At 51.8% G+C, this 15,161-nt stretch overlaps 1 protein-coding gene across 3 annotated transcripts in view; it reads left to right on the plus strand.

The window, feature by feature from the left end:
- The window catches only part of LETM1 (leucine zipper and EF-hand containing transmembrane protein 1), a 36,806-nt gene that overhangs the window by 18,624 nt on the left and 3,021 nt on the right, over nucleotides 1-15,161 (plus strand). The window contains exons 7-13 of one of the 3 annotated variants that reach the window (XM_038533267.1): nucleotides 4,926-5,045; nucleotides 6,896-7,027; nucleotides 7,302-7,448; nucleotides 8,017-8,151; nucleotides 11,695-11,829; nucleotides 13,004-13,194; nucleotides 14,199-14,337. In XM_038533267.1, the coding sequence (XP_038389195.1) occupies nucleotides 4,926-5,045; nucleotides 6,896-7,027; nucleotides 7,302-7,448; nucleotides 8,017-8,151; nucleotides 11,695-11,829; nucleotides 13,004-13,194; nucleotides 14,199-14,337 (999 nt within the window). The remainder of the gene's footprint in view (nucleotides 1-4,925; nucleotides 5,046-6,895; nucleotides 7,028-7,301; nucleotides 7,449-8,016; nucleotides 8,152-11,694; nucleotides 11,830-13,003; nucleotides 13,195-14,198; nucleotides 14,338-15,161) is intronic. The other 2 variants (XM_038533268.1, XM_038533269.1) reach the window with 2 other exon arrangements.

A 15,161-nucleotide genomic window follows, 5' to 3' on the forward strand; every position in this document is an offset into this window, starting at 1 on the left:
GCTGGCTGAGGGCTGATACCTCCACCGTCTTCAGGATGTCACAGCTGGGATAGTGTCAGGGAAGGCCAGCCGACCAGAGCTGCTCCTTCCTTCCCAGCTGGGAAGCTGCCCCTCCTCCTCCGGGGCACAGTGTCAGGTAGACCAGCAAGGGCCAGGACCTCCACTTCCACCTCCACCTGACAGTTCCAGAACCTTCCCCATGCATCCCACTGGGATGGTGTCTAGAACCAGGTGGGGCCAGCCTGCCCCTCCTAGCCCAGGAGGTATGTGGAGCCCTGGTGGGAAACTGGCTCAGTGGAGGCTGAATGGGGAGCCTGGCAGCAATGAGGCAGCACCCTACCTATTCCAGACTGTACCACGGATGTAATTTGTGGATATAACAGAGATAGCACAGAGAGCTCAGCCACTAAAGGGAGCTTATGACTCACATTTGCCCCAGAAATGGGGGCACAGGCCCACTGAGGGCCAGATGAGATCTTGACACACATGGGAACCAGGGAGGACCTGGGACTTGGCCTTTATTTCTAGTGTGGAAGGAGAAGCCAGCGGTGGCAAGTGATACATGGGGCTCAGGCTTTGTGGTTTCAGAGTTTGAGACAGAATTCTTGCATTCCCATGAAAGCCAGGTCGCAGAGGAGATCTCAGCCATGTAGTCTTGTTAGTTTGGATTAATAGATGCCAGATCATCAATCACAAAATCTATAGAAGTTGGTTAGAACATCACTCGCCACTCCCATGCCAGGGTGTTGTCAGAGGAAGCCAGCTAAGACAGACTATGTCCAGAATCTCATATTTAATACACAAAACATCTGGGTTTAAACTGAAAATCACTCCTCATGTTAAGAACCAGAGGCTCGGGCAGCCCCGGTGGCTCAGCGGTTTAGTGCCGCCTTCAGCCCAAGGCCTGATCCTGGAGACCCGGGATCGAGTCCCACGTCAGGCTCTCTGCATGGAGCCTGCTTCTCCCTCTGCCTGTGTCTCTGCCTCTCTCCTCTCTGTGTCTCTCATGAATAAATAAATAAAATCTTTTAAAAAAAAAAAAAAAAAAAACAGAGGCTCTTGGGGCACCTGGGTGGCTCAGTCGGTTAAGCATCCGACTTGATTTCAGCTCAGGTCTGGATCTCGGGGTTGTGAGATGGAGCCCCACATTGGGCTCCATCTGGGCGTGGAGCCTGATTGCTTAATAAAAAGAACCTGGCAGCCCTGGTGGTGCAGCTGTTTAGCGCCGCCTGCAGCCCAGGGTGTGATTCTGGCAACCCGGGGTCGGGTCTTAACATCGGGCTCCCTGCATGGAGCCTGCTTCTCCCTCTGCCTGTGCCTCTGCCTCTCTTTCTCTCTCTGTATGTGTCTCATGAATAAATAAATCTTTTTAAATAAATAAATAGATAGATAGATAGAACCGAAGGCTCTCAAAGTGAATAAGAAAAGTCAGAAGTGGAGACAACAGAGAAGTGAAAACTAGACAACAATTGTAAAACAGCCGTCATATAGCTACATGGAAACATAGTCTTAGCAGAGGAAAATCAGAAAGTTCAAATGGAAATTTATTTTATTTATTTAGTTAGTTAATTTTATTTATTTATTCATGAGAGACACACAGAGAGAGAGAGAGGCAGAGACACAGGCAGAGGGAGAAGCAAGTTCCATGCAGGGAGCCTGATGCAGCACTCGATCCCCGGGTCTCCCGGATCATACCCTGGGCTGAAGGTGGTGCTAAACCGCTGAACCACCGGGGCTGCCCTATTTTATTTATTTAAAGATTTTATTTATTTACTCTTGAGAGCCACAGAGAGAGAGAGAGAGAGAGAGGCAGAGACACAGGCAAAGGGAGAAGCAGGATCCATGCAGGGAGCCCAATGCGGGACCTGATCCCGGGACTCCAGGATCACGCCTGGGCCAAAGGCAGGTGTAAACCACTGAGCCACCCAGGGATCCCAAGATTTTAATTTAATAGAGATTTTATTTATTTTAGAGAAAGCAAGAGCATGAGTGAGCAGAGAGGGGGAGGGAAAATAATCTAAAGCAGACTCTGTACTGAGCAACAGAGCCCAGTGTTGGGCTTGATCCCACGACCATGAGATCAAAACCTGAGCTAAAACCAGGAGTTGGATGCTTAACTGATTGAGCCACCCAGGTGCCTCCCAAATTGAAATTTGGAAGTGAAAAATAAAATCGAGTAGAAAGCTAGGAGCACCTGAGTGGCTTAGTGAGTGAAGCATCTGCCCTTGGCTCAGGTCATGATCCCAGAGTCCCAGGATCAAGTCCCACATCAGGCTCCCTGCTCAGTGAAGAGTCTGCTTCTCCATCTGCTACTCCCTCTGCTTGTGTGCATGCGCTCTCTCAAGTAAAAATCTTTTTAAAAGTGTGAAAAGCTCAATGGATGATCTCTATAGCGAAGGGAACAGAAGAGACAGGGTCAGTGAGCTTTTAAGATAAAACCATGAAAATCAGCCATCTGAATGCCTGAGAAAATAGTTTAAAAAAACTGAGCAGGGCTTCAGCCACCTGTGGGACTAGAGCAAAACATCTAACGTACTTGTCAGAGTTGTGGAAAGAGGAGGGAGGGCAGAGCTGGGAAAGTGCTGGAAGAAATAACAGCTGAACACTTAGCGCGTTTTAGAAGCTGAGTGAAGCTCAGATAGAATCAACCCAAAGAAATCCGCAAGAAGACACATCATCATCAAACACTAAAGACAGGTAATTTTGACAGCAGTGCATGCGCCCAGCGTCCAGCCCACAGGGAAGATGACACAAAGGACAATGAGCTGCTCATCAGAAGTTGTTGAGGCCAGAAGGAAGTGGCAAAATATTTTTCATGTGCTGAAAAAAATCTTATGACCAGTGAAAATAGTCTGTAAGAAAGAAGGGAATCAAGACATTCTCAGAAGAAGGAAAACTAAGAGACATGCCACCAGCAGATCTGCCCTCAAAGACCCTCCTAAAGGAGGGTCTCTAATCGGAAAGGACATGGTCAACCTTTGAACAATGTGGGGGTTAGGGACATTGGATCCCACTAATTTTTTTATACATAAGCGATGTTACAGTACAGAAATTGTTTACAACTACAGTAATGTGTTACAAAATAAATTATATAGAAGGCAGCAAAGGTACATTGTGAAGGTGTATAAAACAGTGTGACATTTACAGTCACACCTTTTATATGATCCTTGGCTCTATAGTGTTTGAAGTTACCTTCTCAGGAAGAGAAACAAAATGCCCAGGATTGGATTTGACTCCATTAAAAACACAAGTGGAGGGAGTGTTCTGGCTCTGTATCCCTCAGTGGTAGGCAGGAAGGGGGCACAGCCAGGCCCTCCATGTATGACTGTTGACTCCCAAAAAATCTAATTGCTCATAGCCCGCTGTTAACCAGAAGCCTTGCTGATGACATAAACAGTTCATTAATACCTGCTTTGTGTATGATATGTATCATATGTTGTATTCTTAAAGTAAGCTAGAGAAAAGAAAATGTTATTAAAATCTTAAGGAAAAGACATTTCCAGTGCTGTCCTATGTCGAGAAAAAGCTAAGCATGAGTGGACCTGCATGGTTTAAGCCGTTGTTGTTCACAGGGCAGCTATAATAGGAGGAACCCTAGAACACAAAGAAAAAAAAATTTTTTTTTTTTAACAAAACATTTTGAATGTGGTAAGCAAAATATAGGAAATCCAATAGACTGTTCTTCTTGTATGCCTTATAAATTAAGTATGGTTGAAGTAGTGATAGTGCTGTGCGGTGTGGCTCCCCAGGAAGGAGACGCTGAGATAAGTGTGCCTTAAGTGGGCAATGGGGGCTGAGGCTCCTACCCTTTGCAATATCCCAAACTGGGAAAACCCAGCTCCTTCAAACCAGGATGTTCTAGGGTGTGGTGCAACTCAATAACAGAAGGAGAATCTACCACTCACAGGCACAGCTGGCTGTCTGCACAGGTCTTCAGGGAATCCCCAGAAGCTGTATGCTCTGTGATCCCAGTCATGTGACATGCCTCACATACAAAATTATAGAAATGGGATGCCTGGGTGGCTCAGCGGTTGAGCATCTGCCTTCGGCTCGGGTCGTGATCCCATGGTCCCAGAATTGAGTCCCACGTTGGGCTCTCTGCATGGAGCCTGCTTCTCCCTCTGTTTCTCTGCCTCTGTGTCTCTTATAAATAAAATCTTTTTTAAAAAATTTCATAAATGAAGAACAGATTGGTGGTCGCCAGGGGTTCAGGAGGTGGGAGTGTGTCTATAAGAGGGCAGCATTAGGTCCTTGTAGGGACAGAATGGTCTCCTGCCACAGTGCTGACTATGACTTTGTAAGCAATTGAGCATTGCCATTGGGAGAAAACCCATTGGTTATGTTTGCACATTGATCTGCAGTCCTCAGAATGGAAAGCTTCATTCAGAAGAGGGGAGTCATGGTGCAGTCTCCCTCACAGGGTCATTGTAAGGCTGTGTGGGGCCAACTGACGTGGCAGGTGCACCCTTGCAAAGTGTTCTTGACACTCTGTCCTCTATCACTAGGACTCTGGTTTGCTTTTCTCACTTGGATCACAGTGACCTCGGGCTGCGGAGGAGGGGAGGGGGCCTTTGGCTGAGGCAGGAGACCTGCTGTCCTGTGGATGCTGGAGGGCCATGGGGTGCAGGAAGGAAAACGGGTGACCATGAGGAGGAGGAGGACTGAGCAGTGCCTGGGCAGAGGTGGGCTGCTTTGCTTCTCAGCTGCTTTAGTCCTGGCCGCTATGCTTCCCCAAGGTCCCCACTCTGTCACATGGTTCTGGTCACAGCAGACACACAGCTTAGTGGTGGTGCTTCATCCTGTGCTTGGGAAGGCAGAGTAGGAAAGTGTCCTACGATTAGACACTTGTTCCCAGGCACATTAACGTAAATACCATTACTCTGTATTGACCTTGCCTCATGTGGCTAGTTGACTCTCTTTTACAGTTGATTGCTGAGGAAGGGGTGGACAGCCTGAATGTCAAGGAATTGCAGTCAGCATGTCGGGCACGAGGCATGCGGGCCCTTGGCGTCACGGAGGATCGTCTGAGGGACCAACTGAAGCAGGTGTGTGGGGGAAGGGCTTCCCCTTCTGTCGGACTTGCATAGATGGGCTTGTTGTGGAAGGACTTTTCTGAAGCTCCAGTGGCCGCCAGGCCTGGTGAGGTGCCTCTTCTTTGGCCTTGGGCTCCAACCTGCTGGGGCCTGGACCAGGGTCTGTGGTAACCTGGTTAGTCGTGTCCTGACACGCCCCCTGCATTCACAGCTGTAGTCTTTTTCACCTGCTCTCAGTGGATATTAACACTTTCACTGCCGCCTTCTGGTCCCGTGTGGACAGATGGGGACTAGGTTAACTTCCCTTAAAATTCCAGTCTGTCTCGTAACTGACACCAAGGACCTTTGGGTAAATAGGACCCAGGCCAGCCCAACGGCCATCCTGAGGGCCAGTCTCCACTGCATCTCACTTTCTTCAGTGGCCCAGAGGGTCCTTGGTCAGAGTCCAAAGGCCAGGTCTGCAGCTGGCATCATCTTGAGTAGGTTAGATGTTGGAGCAGCCACATTCACAGCAATTCAGCCATCACACTGGAAGACATGAGGCTTTCCTGTGCCAGCCGGCCCCCCTCCAACTTGACCCACAAGGCCAACTCCCTCCTTGGTGGTTGTCCTCTACATGTAGACAAAAATGTGTTACCACCTGCTTCTCTTTTAAAACAAATGGTTGTTTAGTATGTGATCCCCCGGGTGGAACCTCCTCTGTAGGGTGAATGTCCCTGTGTCCCCCCTGAGTGTGCCTAGGATTGTTCCCAGCACCCCCCCCCCCTTTTTTTTTTAAAGATTTTATTTATTCATGAGAGACAGAGAGAGGCAGAGACATAGGCAGAGGGAGAAGCAGACTTCTCACAGGGATCCCAATGTGGGACTCAATCCCGAAACTCCAGGATCACGCCCTGAGCTGAAAGCAGATGCTCAACCACTGAGCCACCCAGGCATCCCAGTTCCCAGCCTTCTTTGAGCACACCTGGGACATGTGTGAATGTGGGACACTGTTGGAAATCAGAGTGTGTGGGTTTCTTCCTTGTCAGTTTGAACATTGTCTTTGTGTCACTAAAATACCCCTCAAATTGGGGGTCCCTGGGTGGCTCAGCGGTTTAGCGCCTGCCTTTGGCTCAGGGCATGATCCTGGAGTCCCAGGATTGAGTCCTGCATCGGGCTCCCTACAAGGAGCCTGCTTCTCCCTCTGCCTGTGTCTCTGCCCCTCCCCCCCATGTCTATCGTGAATAAATAAATAAAATCTTTTTAAAAAATACCCCTCAAATACCACTGGGTCCTTTGTAGGCATGCGGGGGAGCCCGCAGATGCCACCCTTGTGGGTTTTGTGCCACTTGTAAGTGAAGAGCTTCAAGGGACACCTGGGTGTTACAGTCAGTTGAGCATCCCACTCTTGATTTCTGCTCAGGTCATGATCTCAGTCGTGAGATCGAGCCCCTTGTCAGGCTCCACACTCAGCGGGGAGTCTGCTTCTCTCCTTCTCCCTCTGTCCCCCTCACTCCCAAAGTAAAATAAAATAAAAAATGTGTAAGTGAAGAGTTTCATTACCGGAGAGTTTGGTCATCTTGCTAAGTGCTTTCTGAGCCCAGCAGCCATGTTACAGGTGCTCATTCGTGATCCTGAAGCATCTTGTGTTTGGTCAACCATGGTGGGCATCGGGTCAGAAGTGGCAGCGGTAGGTAGGCCTTGTAGAAATTGAGAACTCTTGTTTTGGGGAGGACTCCATTCAGTGACCTAGTGCGCCCACCTACTCAAGTCCCCCTTTCCCCATCAGACAGAACAGAGAGGAAAGTTCTAGGGTCCAGGTTCCAAGACCGGCAGATGGGATGGCTAGCAGGAGAGTCTGTGTCTTCCACTCCCAATTGCAGTGGCTGGAGTTGCACCTGCATCAGGAGATCCCAACGTCGCTGCTCATCCTGTCCCGAGCCATGTACCTCCCAGACACCCTCTCACCTGCCGACCAGCTCAAGTCCACGCTGCAGACACTCCCAGAGATCGTGGTATGTGCTGCCAGGAGACCCCTTGTGCAGCTGGCTCTGGAAGCAGCCCTCTCACCCCCCACTTGGCTCTCGGCTGCCTGGCGGCGCTGGCAACAGTCAGGGCCCAGCAATGTTTCTGTTCCCCTTGGAAGCCCTGATGGCTGTCCCACGGGGTGGTGTAGGTGGGCTGGGGGTGCCGCATGGGTCTCTCTTGCTGTGGCTGAACCTGCCGTGCCTCGGCGAGCACTTGGGCCGCAGGCACCTCCCGCCCCTCACAGGTGTCCCCTCTCTGAAGGCAAAGGAAGCACAGGTGAAAGTGGCTGAAGTGGAAGGGGAGCAGGTGGACAACAAGGCAAAGCTGGAGGCCACGCTGCAGGAGGAGGCGGCCATTCAGCAGGAACACCGGGAGAAGGAGCTGCAGAGGCTCTCTGAGGCGGCAGTGGTAAGCAGGGTGCCGCAGTGGAGCAGGTGCCACATGGGGGCTGTCTGCTCAGGCTCTTCCAGAACCTGTGGAATGCATCTAGGTCTCTGTGGCCCATCTTCTTTTGTCTTGGAATGGTGGGGGGCACAGTGGGGGAAGGGACGCTCGGGGCAGAGGGCTGTGGCTCTGAAGTAGGGGGCTGCACTCTGGGTGATGTGTGCTGGTCCCTTGGCCTGGACTGTGGGTATCCTCGAGGTGTGAGCTCTAGACGTGGGGCAGCTTCGCACAGTTGTCAGGGGAGGCCTAGAGATGGAATTAGGTGCCGGTACCGTCTCGGAGGGGGCCACAGTTGACCTGGGGCGCGCTGGCATGCAGCTGCGTGAGTTGTGTAAATGTGCCTCATGGAGTCCTGCAGGGATGCTTCCCAGAAGGTGCGTCTCCCATGGCCAGCTAGCAGGCTCCGACAAACCTCCAGCAGCACGAGGCAGGCTTGTCAAGAGCATGCCCGCCATCCATGCCGCTGTGGCCACTCCAGGATGGATGCCAGGGTGACAGGTGATGCTGAGGCAGCAATGGCCTTGCATTTCAGAAGGAGGTGGAGCCAGACGTGGTGGCAGAAGCTGCCCCCGGGAGGTCTGTGGCCAAGCTGCAGCCAGAAGTGCCTGAGGTGACCCTGCCGTCAGAGGCCCTGCAGGACACTGCCCCCGTCCTGGAAGGCTTGAAGGTAACTGTGCACGCACGCCAGAGCAGAGGCTGTCAAAGCCTCACAGGAGAGTGAAGAGGGGGCTGGCTGGCGGGGGGGGGGGGGGGGTTCCTGCAGTGCTTTGGCCTGGCTTAGGCTGAGGAGGGTGAGGCTGCAGCGGGGAGATGTTCTGGAGAGACGTGGTGTGGTGTGGTGTGAGAAGAGCCAGGTGCACCCCATACCTGAGCAACTGGCATGCTGAGGCACCCGTTGCTTGGCCCACAGCCCTCTGTACCTGTAATGGCAGGGCATCCCCGCCTGAAGGCAGGTATTTCAGGTCCCTTACTGGCTAGGCTGGACATTGTGGAGGAGGGAAGCTACTGTGCACATACCTACACACACACACACACACACACACACACACACTCTCTCTCTCTCTCTCTCTCTCTCTCTCTCTCTCTCTCTCTCTCTCTCGCCACAGGCCCACTTTTGTCACCTGCCCTGGTACTCCCACCCCGATGTGCTGTGCACCTAGCAGTACTCATCTCTGGGTGGCCTCACTGTCCTGGTTGTAGCCTGCTCCCCCACATGGGATACCTTCCATCTTGAACTCCTGGGTATTGGGTACAGGAAGACTCTAGGCAGATGGCAGCGTCAGCTTGGCAGCTGGAGCAGGAGAAACCCCGGGATGGCGGATTCATGGTGGGGGGGTTTCAGCTGAGGTCGGAAGAGGGTGGCCTCTGTGTCAGAGGAGAGACAAGGCTGTGGGGGCAATTGCTCATGAGAGGAGGGTTGCATCCAGGGGAGGGTGGGCTTTGTGAGGGGTGTTGAGGGGCTGGATGGGTGAGGCCTAAAAACCCGACTCCCACAGGTAGGGTGAGGCAGTCCATGACCTTGTGGGAGCCAGTGTAGAGTGGAGGTGGAAGGAGAAACTCCCCTGCGGGTATCTCAGGGTGGACCTGCAAGGGGCGGCAGGAAGGACCCCGCTGGAGCAGGCAGCAAGGAGAGCTGGGTCTCTGGGGAGATCTGGACCGTTGGCACAAGAAGACCAGGGCTGGCACGTTGGAGCTGGTGCCTGAGATAGTCCATGAGGCTCAGAGGCCGTGTGTTTAGGCGCAGGACAGTGGATGGGACAAGCCTGTAGAGGAGGCCAGGGCCATCCTGAGACATGGCCTCAGAGACAGATGGAAACAAACCTGTGGTGGCATTGGGCTGTGGAGGAGACCTGGAGGAAGAGGGGCCATGCTCGCTCAAAGGGTGACCCAGGGAAGGGTCAGGCCCAAGGTATCAGGGTCATTTTTGAGGCAGTGCAGATCTAAGACATGGGCAGAGATGGAGCCTGACTGGGCCCATGGAGTGCAGCTCAGGGAGAAGCAGCGCCTGTCATCCAGTAGGGCTGGTGCACAGTCGGCTGTCTTTGTGGAAACAGATGCATCCCATTTCTAGCGAATAAAGGCCTAGATATGAAGGGACTGTAGGACTGTCAGGAGAACTAAGGATTGCCGAGGATTTCTTAGCAGGAAGCCCAGACCTTCACAGAACTCTCAGTGACAGGCGTGTGTCCCTGGAAAGATACGTAAGGACAGGAAGGACGAGTGCCTTTGGCCCCATCGGCGGTGCGACCTCACAGGTTCATGCTGCCCATTTGCCGTGGGGGCAAGAAACCTGAATAGCTCTGCCCCTGTGAGGAGAGCAGTCTGGTAGCTCTTGTAGGAGAAAGCCCAGGCCCATGTGACTTCATGGGTGAAGCTCCTGGTGAGTCCTGACATGTAAGGAAGAGATCCTTGCAGAGCTATGCAGACTGTCTCCAGGAAGTCCGAGCAGGGGGAAAGTGTCCGAGCTCATTCTGAGATGGGCATTAGCTGATAGCAGTACCAGGTCCACGGGAGAGGAAGGGAACACAAGTGTAAAAATTTCTTAACAAACTTATAGCTGCAAAAAAACAACAGAAAAGCAAAAACAAAAACAAACAAAAAAAAAAACTTATAGCTGGGCAGCCCAGGTGGCTCAGTAGTTTAGCGCCACCTTCGGCCCAGGGCGTGATCCTAGAGACCTGGGATCGAGTCCCACATTGGGCTCCCTGCATGGAGCCTGCTTCTCCCTCTGCCTGTGTCTCTCCCCTCCGCCCCCCCCCCCCCCGGTCTCTCATGAATAAATAAATATTAAAAAAAAAAAAAACTTGTAGCAAATCAGATGTAGCTACTCTGTAAGAAAGAGTAATCTGTCATGATCTGGGGCTTGTCCAGAGGATACAAAACAACAGTTAATGTAATGAGTGTATGAACAGAGTGAAGAGAAAAATCACATGTGATCATCTCAATAAATGCAGAAAAAGCGTTTCACGGAATCCAGCATCTGTTCCTGATTAAAAAAAAAAATTCTTGGTGAGCCAGTAGAGGAAAATGTTTTCAACCTGATGAAGAGCATCTGTAGAAACAGCTGCAGCTAGCTGGGTCCCTGATGGCAGGGTGCTGGCGCACGCGTCCACTCCCACTGCTTCTGTTCAGCATTGTGCGGAGGTTCTGGCCAGGATTAGGAAGGAAAAGAATAAAGCCACACAGTTGGAAGGAAGGAGTGAAACTGCCTCTTCACAGAGGATGTGAGCAGCTAAAAATTAGCTGTGCTGCTCTGTACCAGTAATGAGCAATCAAATTGAAATTTCAAAAGTATATCGTTTACAGTCCCCTGAAGTGAGCCACTTAGGGACACATTTGAAAGTAGCCATGAAGAACTGTGCAGTGAATGTTATCGTGTTGTTGAGGGTAATTCACTCAAATGGATTTCCTGCACTCGTGGGTGCAGGGGGTCCTCACTGATGAGATAGGAATTCTGCAACTGAGCCGTAGATTCAAAATCATCAAAATCCCAGCAGGCTTTTTTGTTGAAATTGGCAGACTTATTCTAAAATGTATATGGAGGCGCACCTGGGGGCCTTATTTAAGTGTCTGCCTTCAGCTCAGGCCATGATCTCAGGGTCCTGGAATTGAGCTCCGCATCAAGCTTTTTGCTCAGGGCGTAGTCTCCTCCTCCCTCTGAGCTCTCTCTCTCTCTCTTTTTCTCAATAAGTAAAATCTTTTAAAAAATAAGTTAATAAAATGTATATGGAAATTCAGAGGAGCTAAAATAGCTGGTGGTGGATGAGCAAATTTGGTCTGTGCTCTGGATGGGATGCCATTAAGCACCTAGGGGCACGAGACAATGCAGATGGGTCTCTGAGTAAGAGGCCAGACGATGCCCTTTGTGCATGAGCTCGCAGTCTGGGGTGTGATTGTGTGACCTGCTGGAAGGCAGCTCCAAGATGGTGGCCTGGGGATAGAAATGGTTGGGGCAGCTGACAGGTCTCTATCAGGTGTGATGATTTCACAAATTCATGTGTGTATCCAACATACAGCATGAGTGCACTTGGCATGCGGGGTGCTGCAGGGGCGAGGGTGGGGACTGTGCACATGTCTGCAGGCCTCTGCCAGGCATGGTAGGAGCAGACGGTGTGGACAGAAGATGCGCCAAGTCCGGGGGTGAGGGAGTCAGTGATGGTTTCCCTCCAGCTGGGTGTCCTTTGGGGGTGCTCATGTGTCTTCTTTGCAGGAAGAGGAAATAACAAAAGAGGAGATTGACATACTGAGCAACGCCTGCTCGAAGCTGAAGGAGCAGAAGTCGTCCCTGACGAAGGAGAAGGAGGAGCTGGAGCTACTCAAGGAGGACGTGCAGGACTACAGCGAGGTGGGCCCTTTGCTCCGGGTGGGGTATGCACCCTGGCAGTGTGTGGACCTGCGAAGGTGCCAGACAGATAGTCTGGCCGCTTCATAAATAAACTCTTCTTATTCATGTTTCCCCAGAAGACACTTCTTTCTTATACCTAGCTCTTTTTTTTTTTTTTTTTAAGAAAATATGTATTTTTAAAATATTATTTCTGAATCTGATTGAAAAGAGTTGTTTCGGGGCACTCATTGGCTCAATGGGAGCGTGTGACTTGATCTCGGGGCTGTGAACTCAAGCCCCACCTGGGCTTTGGACCCTGCTTTATAAAAGAACTATGTTTTCACAGATCCATTAGGAAAATTTGTCTAGGTTTGAGATTGGAAATATAATTAGCCATTTTTATAGCAACCCTATTGCTGTGGTGGGTTTTCTGTTGGAAATTAGGAGTTCACCAGAAAGCCTGAGCACCCTTTCCCTGTCTCCAGCCCCACCAACCATTCCTCCTTGTGATGCTTGCTCATGGGGACAGTCAAGACTTGGGATTTAAGAAATCACTTTCTCTTCCTTGATTCTTTCATTCATATCTTTCTTTTTTTAACAAATATGAAGAAAGTTGAGGTTCAGATTGATGCCATTTCCTTTACTATAAGAATAATATTTGAGTGCAAAAATAAGAGCAAATAGGGGTTCCCTGGATGGCTCAGTGGTTTAGCGCTGCCTTCGCCCTTGGGCGTGATCCTGGAGTCCAGGGATCGAGTCCCACATATCAGACTTCCTGCATGGGGCCTGCTTCTCCCTCTGCCTGTGTCACTGCCTCTCCCTCTCTCTCTCTCTCTCTCTCTCTCTCTCTCTCTGTGTGTCTCATGAATAAATAAAATCTTTTTTTTTTTTTTAAGATTTTATTTTATTTATTTATTCATGAGAGATACAGAGAGAGAGAGGCAGCGACACAGGCAGAGGAAGAAGCAGGCTCCATGCCTGGAGTCCGATGCGGGACTCGATCCCGGGACTCCAAGATTGCGCCCTGGGCCAAAGGCAGGAGCCAATCCACTGAGCCACTCAGGGATCCCCAATAAATAAAATCTTAAAAAAAATTTTTTTTGAGGGATACAGATAGGATTTTGCAGCTCTGTGACTGGGGTGAGTGGGTTCTCCATTTTTAAGACATTGTCTTAAAACCAAATAATTTCATTAGGACTTGCAAGAGATCAAGAAGGAACTTTCAAAGACTGGCGAAGAGATCTATGTGGAGGAGTCTAAAGCCAGCAAGAGGCTGACGAAGAGGGTGCAGCAGATGATCGGGCAGATAGATAGCCTGCTCTCACAGCTGGAGATGGACCAGAAGGCCGGCAAGTTGGGCCCTGCCGCCGAGAGCCCACCTGTGGGGTGAGTGTGGCATGGAGGTCAGGCACAGGGAGGCTCTCAGACTTATTAACCTTGTGGTGCATTTCTCAGCTATGATGCCCATCCCCTGCCCTTTGAGCCAGCAGTTCTGGGCAGAAGCCCAGCCACACCTCAGTCTCCACTTGTGGGTAACCATTTTACTGAAGTAGCTCTCGGAATCATCTCATCACACACACGTACACATACACACATGGACACACATACACACTTTGGCCACTGTTAGGACCACAGCCCTGGCTTGGCTGGTCCGTCTCCCGCCCCCCCCCCCCCCCCCCCCCCCCCCCCCCCCGCCCCGGCCACCAGGGGCCACACACCTCTCCAGGCTGCCATCACCTTTCCAGAATGTACATAGGATTGGAAGCTCCCCTGGAGACCCCTGGGCCCTCCTCTCCCTCTTTCTGAATGCCCTACACACAGGCACAGAGTGGCGCTCATGACGACCCTCACCCTGGTCGCTGTGTGAGTAGTGGTCAGGCTGGTGAAACAGCCCTGCCAGGTGGTAGCAGCTGGCACCGGTGCTCCTGTGGGCTTGGCACTTTGCTTTTAGCTCCCACGTCTCCAAGGGGGCAGGTAGGCTGGTCCTCAGGTTCTGAGGCCATCACCCCCAGACGTGGTCCATGTCGCTTCCTGAGTTGACCTGCTATGCTTTGTGTGCCTGCCTGCCTTCACTGGTCAGAAGGCAGCACAGCCATACTCGGACCCTCCTACCTGGGCCCCAGCACAGACTGGCCTGAGGAGCGCTGCCCAGTACCCATGGGACTCTGTCCTCAGCAGCAGTGGAGAGGCCAGGCTGGCCCAGGGACAGCACACATGAGTGAAGGCTTTTGGTTCTGCGTCTGAGTTGGTTGGGCATTTCCACAGGCAGGGAGGGGCAAGGGAGCTCTGGAAGAAGAGGTTGTGTGGGTCCAACCCATAGGAGGCCTGGTGAGGCTTTGGTGGTGCCACATACAGGCTGTGTCGTCTCCCCCCCCCGCCCCCCCCCCCAGAGACAATGTCATCAGCATCAATGAGCTCATCAGTGCCATGAAGCAAATCAAGCACATTCCAGAAAACAAGCTCATGAGTTTGGCCTCAGCTCTGGATGAAAACAAGGACGGCAAGATCAACATTGATGACCTCGTCAAGGTGAGTTGGTGGGACTGGGTTGGGGCTGTACAGACCAGCTGAGGGCTCACTCTGGGGAGGGCACTGTCCACACGTGGCCCTGTCTCTGTCCTCACACTAAACCCTTGGCTTATTTTTCACATGAAATGAAGAAAAGCCTAGTTAATGTCCACCAAGAGCAGCCCATCTGCTTGAGGCGTCCAGTGGGCCACGGTGCAGTCTGGGAAGTGTGGTAGCAGCAGTGCCCCTGGGGCACCAGACCTCAGAGGATGGTGGCATCAGACCGTCCCCAGAGCCAGACTTCAGCAGGGGTCGCCCAATTCCTGGGGTGGGGGTGGGGGTGGGATGCAAGATGGGGGAACACTCAGGTACCTGGTGTTGGGCAGCCCGAGAGACTTGGAATGGGCTTCCACTTTCATAAGGGGATCTGAGGAGAGCACCCCTTCACAGTGTCTAAATGGCTCCCAGTGTGTCCAGATAGTGATTTTTTTCACACATTTACCGAGTATAGCTGTTGACTGATTATAGTCCGCTTGTAAGACCAAGGCATCATCAGGTGCATGTGCTGGACACCATCGCTTTGCCAGCAGCCGGGGCTGGGAGGCCTGAGCCCACGTCAGCCGCCCCTTCCTTGGGGCCTGATCCGTGGTGTGGATGGCAGTTGGGAGGCCTGTGCCCTGCATGCCCGTATCCTTAGCCCTTGGCAGAGCTGTGACCCTCATCCCCATGTCTGCTCTCTGAGCCCCTCTCCCTCATAGCTCTTCACCTGGCCTGGGGCTTTGGGAGCCCGTGGGCCTCCTAAGGTCTGGTGGTGTCTGATGCTGGAGCACCCGAGTGGCTCTTCT

Source organism: Canis lupus, chromosome 3 (genome assembly GCF_011100685.1).
Source record: "Canis lupus familiaris isolate Mischka breed German Shepherd chromosome 3, alternate assembly UU_Cfam_GSD_1.0, whole genome shotgun sequence".
Taxonomy (NCBI): domain Eukaryota; kingdom Metazoa; phylum Chordata; class Mammalia; order Carnivora; family Canidae; genus Canis; species Canis lupus.